The 9,940-nt window shown below is 44.3% G+C and overlaps 1 protein-coding gene across 1 annotated transcript; it reads left to right on the top strand.

The window, feature by feature from the left end:
* The first annotated feature begins 1,328 nt into the window (after window positions 1–1,328).
* LOC135503921 (transmembrane 9 superfamily member 4-like) lies at window positions 1,329–8,717 on the top strand. The gene is made up of 13 exons (XM_064922109.1): window positions 1,329–1,370; window positions 3,129–3,242; window positions 3,581–3,680; window positions 3,895–4,051; window positions 4,186–4,321; window positions 5,003–5,126; window positions 5,397–5,515; window positions 5,849–6,031; window positions 6,265–6,397; window positions 6,590–6,671; window positions 6,956–7,031; window positions 7,144–7,227; window positions 8,533–8,717. The coding sequence occupies exons 1-13, from the start codon at window positions 1,335–1,337 to the stop codon at window positions 8,710–8,712; spliced, it is 1,524 nt and encodes a 507-aa protein (XP_064778181.1). The 5' UTR covers window positions 1,329–1,334; the 3' UTR covers window positions 8,713–8,717.
* Window positions 8,718–9,940: the final 1,223 nt, after the last annotated feature.

Here is a 9,940-nt window from a genome sequence, read left to right as displayed (position 1 = left end):
TAGGGATGGTTTAAGTACTCAACATTCCTAGGGATGGTTTAAGTACTCAACACTCCTAGGGATGGTTTAAGTACTCAACACTCCTAGGGATGGTTTAAGTACTCAACACTCCTAGGGATGGTTTCTTTGGATGCTGCACTGACAAAGTAAAGACTGGCACACACAGCGGATGAGTATCAAATTGGGCAATGCACATTCTTCCTTTGTTGTGCACCCCAGTCATCATGGACGCATTAGTTCCAATACCCTGAAGATTTTCTTTTTTAAAGCTCTCAAGGAACTCAACTACCGCCTTTGCTATTGATCTGGCATCGCCCCCCTCCAATTCAACCAGCCCGAGAAATGTGGACACCGGTTATTTTTTAGCACTGAAATACTGAATCACCACACCCAGGTATGTGGAGACACTGACATCAGTGGACTCATCCAAAAGGAGACTGAACTTCTCACCCCCCCTTTGGAGAAAATAAGAAGCCAGTACTCCCCTAATCATTTCTGTGCACTTGGAAGTTTGTTGCTGCCACAGAATCTGAAAAGGCAGCTTTGCAAGCCATACTTAAATGGTTGCATGGTCGCAGCGAACAATGCTCTGCAATGGCCGTTGCCATAGTAGCTTCTGCGCTCTTGCAGTTATCCACTTTCTTAACCAACTGTGGTAATGTAGACTGTGTTGAGGGGTTGTATGGTTTTGATTTATTTATATGCAATGTTTTTTGATGTCATACATTTTTGCAAGCATATCTGATTTGCAGTATGCACAGTATGCCCGACAATCATCCCCAATTACTGACTTCAACCACCCTTTCAATTCAGGTAGACTCCCACTCTTTTCTGTACTTCTGGCTGTACAATTTTGATTGAGATATGTTGATTTTTGTTTTAAGTTCTGTTCAAGATCAAACATTTGTGACCAACTATATTCATTGGGTTTGTCTCATTGAACGCATACTACTGCTGCTGCAGTCAGCCAAGAATGATTTGAAATTTGCTAAAATTGCAGCTGGCCTTCTGCTGCCTGTGCACGAGCTGCCGAGGTCACTCACAATGCACTTTTGTGTGTGACAGAGAAAAATCGGTTTTGTGTCATTTAGATGGAAAATGCGTGCATTTTAAGCGTTTGAGTCACTTTTCAAAAGTTGCTAAAAGTTCCAAATACATTTTTTAAAAGTAGCTAAATCTGTTGTTAGGTGCTGTTTGAGAAAAAATAAGTTGCCAGTGTAGTCTGAAAATTTGCCAAATCTAACAACATAATTGCTAAATTGGCATCATTGATTCGCCAGACTCCTCAGTATGACGACCGGGGCGAACGGATTTTGGTTCCTCTCACGTCACGAATGACACGTGTATTCAAGATGGCGGCCGCGGCGATGGTAAGTGGGAAGCAATACAAATTTGTTCTTCAAACATCTGTCAGATTTCACTGTCTACCTTCAACTACAAGCATATTGTTGTGTTATTCTTCATATCCGAGTTTACTTTATCAAGTGAAATAAAAAGTTATGATTTAACGGAATTTAAATGTGGTGTCCTTCTACATTGTTGGTTTGTCAATGGTGCTGAAGTGCTAGTAGTAGGCTAGTGTTGACGACGCTAACTAGCTAACTTGTCAAACGTGTTTTCAAGCGTAAATCCACAATACAATAATATTCCGTAATTCTTACTGTATGTTGATCAGAAAGGAAATGTATTTCGGTTACCGTTACGGTTGACAGTTAACAGTAATACTTGACTTCGTAGCCCTTGGCTTTTGCGTAGCTGGGCTGTTATCTGTCTAGCCAACAACCTCCTACAGAAATGTAAGGTTAGCTAACTTGGCTAGTGAATTAGTCTCAATCATAATCTAACATTAGCTACGCATACGCTTTCTAAACGTTTGTAGCAACTGGGAATGCAAAGCAGGTCGTTTTCATGTGGTAGTTGGCTAGTTCGAGCACCAGAGCCAGTTTAGTTAGCTAACGTTACGTGGCGAATGCTAACGTTACGTGGTTCGCTGGCTAGTTATGCATTTTCGCTTTGTGTGTATTATATAAATGTAGCCAAAGGTGATCTCCTTGAGTTTCTATGTGGCGTATTTTGTTGACATTCACATCAAAACAATTTACTAATGTCACCTAGCTATTTAGTTAACGTTAGCTAGTTAAGTGTGCTATTGTGAGTGTGGATATTGTCATACTCATTTTTATACAGAGGTAGCTAACAAACACCTGTAGCTGCCTAACAAATGAATCATTTGAAATGAGATTAATACGATAACTTTGGCTGCGTTGGGTTGTTTGGTTTGTTACTGTTTTTATCAACATGTATCTGTTCAGTGTTTAAACGTTTCACTGCTAACAAAGAATGTTCATGCTTGTCCCCCACCCATCCCCAGAACCAATGCAGAATAGTTACTGTCTGATTAGAGTCATGGATACAGTGGTTTTTCAAGCACTCCAGACAGGAAAGGAAAATCCAGTTTGACTGGTGTGACATTTTAGTTTTAGTAGAAGGCCTATGTTTGCCTGCTAAATCTTGAGCTCTCTCAATCTAAGTGAAAGGGATTTATATAGCCTGCACTTTCAATGCAATTTCCCACCTGTACATTTTGTTGTTGTCCAGTACTAGGTTTAACCTGGATCTGGAAACCCTGGTTAAGGTGACCTCTCACCCCAGCTTTAAAATGATGTATTGTTCTAATATGTCATGCAGTGTTATTGTAACACCCTTAAGCATACAGTAAATAATCCACAAGATCATGTTGAGATATTAAGGTGTTTCTATACCATCAGTGGGCTGTGTAGGCCTGCGGTCTAGCCACTGTAACTGGTTAGATGCGCCATACTGTAGGTCCATGCTAAGTACACTCTCAAAGTTTTGAGAGTGATTGAGACATCTTGGATTGTGCTTGATACTGTGCACCAATAAACCTACTACATTTGAATCTGATTACCATCATCTCAGGATGAAAAATGTGTCTCAAGCTTTTTGCTTGTGTACTTGCTGATGATTTGCTGATGATTTGTCTTTGTATGTGATTTATTATCATCTGTTGCACCTCATGGCCCGACGGCGCCTCCACTCTCCATTCTCCATTGATTGCTCAATTTCCATTGTGGGTATGTAGCAACTAGTCTGTCTGTGTGTTGCAGGCGACGTGGTTGGCCCTTCTGTTGTTGTCCTTGTTGCCTGGAGGAGTCCAGGCCTTTTACGTGCCTGGAGTTGCTCCTATGAACTTCCACCAGAACAGTGCTGTAGAGATTAAGGTAAACTAAGCAGAAACGTGTCCTACTCCTCCTAGCCTTTTTATGTCTAATCAGCATAATATTCTACTGTTTGTTTTTTTGGCTGTGTTTGTTTCTGCCTTGGCTTTTTATGGATTTACTAAGTTGCCGTTGTTTGGTTTTCTAAGTATGAGGATGTATGTTATCATAACCTCATTTTGATACAGAGACAAAAGCCTGTTTAGCTCAAATGCTTTTCCAAGGCAGACTGAGGTGAAAACTCGGTATTGGTTGTGTAGTCTATTTGCATGCAGTTGGCAGGTCAGGCAGTCAGTCACTCAAATGAATGTGCATATTGATTTCCCCCCCCCACCCACCAGGCCGTGAAGCTGACCAGCTCCCGGACTCAGCTACCCTATGAATACTACTCCTTGCCCTTCTGTCAGCCTGATAAAGTGGTCTACAAAGCAGAGAACCTGGGTAAGTAAGCATCTCTCTCTGCTCTCCTCTCGTGCAGATGTTGTTCCAAGCGTCTTGTGTCGCTGTTTGGAAGGTTTGCTCTTTGCTTGTGTACTGTGTGTATTCGCTGATGATATGTCTTTGTATGTGATTTATTATCATCTGTTGCACCTCAAGGCCCATCACCAAGAAGTCCTACTGACGTGTTGTTGTGTGTGTGTGTGTGTGTGCGCAGGGGAGGTGTTACGCGGGGACCGTATTGTCAACACCCTGTACTCGGTGCTCATGACCCAGGACAGGAAGTGTGAGGTGGTTTGTGCCAAGCTGAAACTCAACGTGCAGCAGAGTAAGCTGGTGGCTGAGCGAATTCAGGAGGAGTATTATGTTCACCTGTGAGTTCCCTTTTCCTCATTACTCTTTCTCAAGAAACAGTCAACATGCCTGTGAATCATCTGCCATTGGATCAATACAATTTAGGCAGCGCATTTATCAGGTAACTGTGTAAAATGCTGCTGAACTCCCACAGCATTGCAGACAACCTCCCAGTGGCTACTCGGCTGGAGTTCAACCCCAACATAGAGGCAGGGGCTGAGGACAAGGAGGTGGTGAAGGATGTTCAGTTTGAACACGGCTACAGGTTGGGCTTCACTGACAACAGCAAGGTACTGAACCTCTTTACAAGGGCATAACTAAAGGGTGGAGAGAGAGCGTGGACACATCTGAATGAGATTAGGGGAGTGGAATGCTGAATCCTTCTATTTCACCCCCTACACTTTTCACATGTGAAGACAGTAGGTTTTTTTTTAGATATACCATTTGTTTTTATAGAACAGATCTGGTTGGGCAGGGGATCTTAACATTTTTTTCAGCTTGAGGCCCAAATGACAACTTGACCGTCCACCCGAGACCAAACTTGTTCTTCAACAACCCAAATTTATAGATAACTCACAATCCTCTCACATGCCCAGGGCCTACTTTGGGTCCCAAGTCAAACCATAGTTTAAGAAACCCTGCTTTAGGGTGTTTTGTGTTCTGTTCTCTCTGGTACCTGTCCTACAGTATGTTGTGTCTCTACTATAGTTTTACCTGTCCTACAGTATGTTGTCTCTATAGTTCTACCTGTCTTACAGTATGTTGTCTCTACTATAGTTCTACTTGTCCTACAGTATGTTGTCTCTACTATAGTTCTACCTGTCCTACAGTATGTTGTGTCTACTATAGTTCTACTTGTCCTACAGTATGTTGTCTCTACTATAGTTCTACCTGTTCTACAGTATGTTGTGTCTCTACTATAGTTCTACCTCCACAACCACCTGTCCTACAGTATGTTGTCTCTACTATAGTTCTACCTCCACAACCACCTGTCCTTCATCATCTACTACCACAAGGAGAAGCTGGAGGAGGGGGAAGAGCACAACTACAGAGTTGTTCGTTTTGAGGTGGTTCCCCAGAGTGTCAAGGTGGAGGGTAAGTTAGTGTCCTTCCTGAGGTACGAATGGGTTATTTGAGCCCAATAAACAGTGTATTCAAGCATTAAAAAAATACAGGAGTGGAGGACGGCTCATAATAATGTCTGGAACGGCGCGAATGGCTTCAAACGCATGGAAACCATGTTGATACCGTTCCACCTATTCCGCTCCAGTTATTACCACGTGCCACCAACCTCCTGTGAAATACAGCGTGTGTTTCTATTCTTCCCCTTCTCTATGTTAACTCTCTGTATGGATCCCTCTGCAGACCTAAAGGTGGCTGATAAGGGATCGTGTACCCTGCCTGAGGCCACTAACTCAGCTCCTCAGGAGATTGATCCCTCCAAGGACAATGAGGTTCTCTTCACCTACTCTGTCCGCTGGGAGGTAAGAGGCACGGCCCTTCTCTTCATGTTCTATCTTTAGGTTTTTAGCAACGGCAAAGATTTTAGATTTTCCTCTAAAATGTGAAACGTTGTGATGCACTTTAAATAGAATGTCACTTGACTTGGCTGGCAACGTTGTTGTTAATGGACCTCTTCACTGAGGAATGCGGTTATTTGTTTTTGTTAAATATATTCTTCTTTGTTTGCTAGGCTCCTTGATTGTGTAATTGGTTGTCTTGTAATGCAAGGTTCTCTAGATAAAGAGCCCTTGGGTCTCATTAAGGACTCCCCTTCCTAAAGAAATAGAAACGGAGACCGTTTGTCTGCCCTGTAGGAGAGCCAGGTGAAGTGGGCATCTCGCTGGGACACCTACCTGACCATGAGCGATGTGCAGATCCACTGGTTCTCCATCGTCAACTCAGTGGTGGTGGTCTTCTTCCTCTCTGGGATCCTCAGTATGATCATCATCAGGACCCTGAGGAAGGACATCGCCAACTACAACAGAGAGGATGACATAGTAAGAGACCCCACTCACTCTGCTAAATATGACATGGCTTTGGCTTCTGACATCACTTTGTGTCTGTAGCTGCAGAGAGAGAGAGAGAGACTCCGTTAAATAAGTGTGAGACTGCAGAGATTTCAAAATGCGACGTGTTGTGTTCACCCTCTCTAGAAAGGTATTTGCTTCTTCATGTTGTGTGAATGAATGTGGGTTAGTGTCTGTAAAATACCCATGTCTGTCTCCGTTAGGAGGACACCATGGAGGAGTCGGGCTGGAAGAATGTCCATGGCGACGTGTTCAGACCTCCACAGTATCCCATGATCCTCAGCTCTCTGCTGGGCTCGGGCATACAGCTCTTCTGCATGATCCTCATCGTTATCTGTAAGTGGGCTGTAAAAGACGGGACTCCTAAAACCTCTTCAATTAGTACTCTTCTCTACCAACTGGCATTTCCATCGAGGACGTGCATTGTAATGTCTGGATATGGGTCATCCACCACAACTGGAGATGAAAGCGTGGTCGTGTTTGTCTCTGTGACATGGGGCTGATGCTGCTGTGTTATCTCTCCTGTAGTCGTGGCCATGTTGGGAATGCTGTCGCCTTCCAGTAGAGGGGCCCTGATGACCACTTCCTGCTTCCTGTTTATGTTCATGGGGTAAGACACGAGAGTCGCCCTCCTTATTTCTCTCGCCCAATCCCACTTGTGGACATTTTGATAAGTATAAGCAGTATGGGGGGGGGGGACTTCCACCTAGCTTGTCAGAGGGTGTGGTGGAGCGAGCGATTTTTACATGTTGCTTACACCTATCAAATCCTCTCAGATATCCACACAGAAATTGGGTGTAGTATAGAGCTTAGGGGTCCATTTGGGACTGGGGCCTCTGGCTATGGTCTATACGCTGTGGGATAGCCATCCGTATGACTGTTTTCTCTTCCTAGTGTGTTCGGTGGATACTTCGCTGGCAGACTCTACCGCACGCTGAAAGGCCATCGGTGGAAGAAGGGAGCGTTCTGTGTGAGTACTACAAATGGATGCTATCAATGGCTAATGCTGTTTGTTTAAGGAAACTTAGTGTCCTGTTGCCTACTGTTCATGTGGGACTGTTTCTCCTCCGCTCTGCCTGCAGACGGCCACTCTGTACCCTGCCGTGGTCTTCTGCATCTGCTTCGTTCTCAACTGTTTCATCTGGGGAGAGCACTCGTCTGGAGCCGTGAGCTAGCTAGTCTCCTCCATACAGGCCCACTGTATAGCAAGAACACATTCACTATATACAGGCCCACTGTATAGCAACAACACATTCACTGTACACAGGCCCACTGTATAGCAACAACACATTCACTATATACAGGCCCACTGTATAGCAACAACACATTCACTATACACAGGCCCACTGTATAGCAACAACACATTCACTATATACAGGCACACTGTATAGCAACAACACATTCACTATATACAGGCACACTGTATAACAACAACACATTCACTATATACAGGCACACTGTATAGCAACAACACATTCACTATACACAGGCCAACTGTATAGCAACAACACATTCACTATATACAGGCCCACTGTATAGCAACAACACATTCACTATATACAGGCCCACTGTATAGCAACAACACATTCACTATGTACAGGCCCACTGTATAGCAACAACACATTCACTATGTACAGGCCCACTGTATAGCAACAACACATTCACTATGTACAGGCCCACTGTATAGCAACAACACATTCACTATGTACAGGCCCACTGTATAGCAACAACACATTCACTATGTACAGGCCCACTGTATAGCAACAACACATTCACTATATACAGGCCCACTGTATAGCAACAACACATTCACTATATACAGGCCAACTGTATAGCAACAACACATTCACTATATACAGGCCCACTGTATAGCAACAACACATTCACTATACACAGGCCCACTGTATAGCAACAACACATTCACTATATACAGGCCCACTGTATAGCAACAACACATTCACTATACACAGGCCCACTGTATAGCAACAACACATTCACTATGTACAGGCCCACTGTATAGAAACAACACATTCACTATATACAGGCCCACTGTATAGCAACACATTCACTATATACAGGCCCACTGTATAGCAACAACACATTCACTATGTACAGGCCCACTGTATAGAAACAACACATTCACTATATACAGGCACACTGTATAGCAACAACACATTCACTATATACAGGCCCACTGTATAGCAACAACACATTCACTATATACAGGCACACTGTATAGCAACAACACATTCACTATATACAGGCACACTGTATAGCAACAACACATTCACTATATACAGGCCCACTGAATAGCAACAACACATTCACTATATACAGGCACTCACTGTCATAACTCGGACAGGTGTTGGTGTCTACCTCACAGCATTGTAAGGACTATATCTCTTAGTTGAAATAGGACTGTGATGTATTGTGTTGACATCAATCACACCATCTCCCCCCTCTCTCCTCAGGTCCCCTTCACCACCATGCTGGCTCTACTCTGCATGTGGTTCGGTATCTCCATGCCGCTGGTTTACTTGGGCTACTACTTTGGCTTCCGCAAGCAGCCGTACGATAACCCCGTCCGCACCAATCAGATCCCTCGCCAGGTGCCTGAGCAGCGCTGGTACATGAACAAGTTTGTGGGGTGAGTGTACTTGTCAAGCCTGCCTACTACTATGTTCTAGAGCAGTGGTTCTAGAACAACCTCCAGCTGTGTACCCCCTCTAGCACCAGGGTCAGCACACTCTCAAATGTTGTTTTTTGTCATCATCGTAAGCCTGCCGCACACACACTATATGATACATTTATTAAACATAAGAATGAGTGAGTTTTTGTCACAACCTGGCTCGTGGGAAGTGACAGAACTCTTATAGGACCAGGGCACAAATAATAATAATCAATAATTTTGCTCTTTATTTAACCACCTTACATATAACACCTTTTGTTCCTCAAAAATTGTGAATAACTCACCACAGGTTAATGAGAAGGCTGTGCTTGAAAGGATGCACGTAACTCTGCAATGTTGGGTTATACTGGAGAGAGTCTCAGTCTTAAATCATTTTCCACACACAGCCTGTGCCTGTATTTAGTTTTCATGCTAGTGAGGGCCGAGAACCCACTCCCACATAGGTACGTGGTTGCAATCAGTGCCTTAACAGTGCGATTTGCCAAGGCAGGATACTGAGCGCAGCCCAATCCAGAAATCTGGCAGTGGCTTCTGATTAAATAACATGAGGCTCTTGTTCAGATATCGGTAAGTGGATCTGTGTGAACGTGCCTTAGTCATGCTGCAAGAAGGTATGAGGACTGAAGATGTGGCCAGGGCAATAAATTGCAATGTCTGTACTGTGAGATGCCTAGACAGCGCTACAGGGAGACAGGACGGACAGCTGATTGTCCTCGCAGTGGACGTGTAACAAAACCTACACAGGATCGGTACATCCGAACATCACACCTGCGGGACAGGTACAGGATGGCAACAACAACTGCCCGAGTTACACCAGGAACGCACAGTCCCTCCATCAGTGCTCAGACTGTCCGCAATAGGCTGAGAGGCTGGACTGAGGGCTTGTAGGCCTGTTTTAAGGCAGGTCCTCACCAGACATCACGGACAACATCGCCTGGGAACAAACCCACCGTCGCTGGACCAGGCAGGACTGGCAAAAAGTGCTCTTCACTGACAAGTCGCTGTGTTGTCTCACCAGGGGTGATGGTCAGATTCGTGTTTATCGTTGAAGGAATGAGTGTTACACCAAGACATGTACTCTGGAGAGGGATCGATTTGGAGGTGGAGGGTCGTCATGGTCTGGTGCGGTGTGTCACAGCATCATCGGACTGAGCTTGTTGTCATCGCAGGCAATCTCAACGCTGTGAGTT

Source organism: Oncorhynchus masou, chromosome 18 (genome assembly GCF_036934945.1).
Source record: "Oncorhynchus masou masou isolate Uvic2021 chromosome 18, UVic_Omas_1.1, whole genome shotgun sequence".
In the NCBI taxonomy this organism is placed as follows: Eukaryota; Metazoa; Chordata; class Actinopteri; order Salmoniformes; family Salmonidae; genus Oncorhynchus; species Oncorhynchus masou.
Note: the sequence above shows the minus strand (reverse complement) of the source record. Positions and strands in the feature narration are given on the sequence as shown.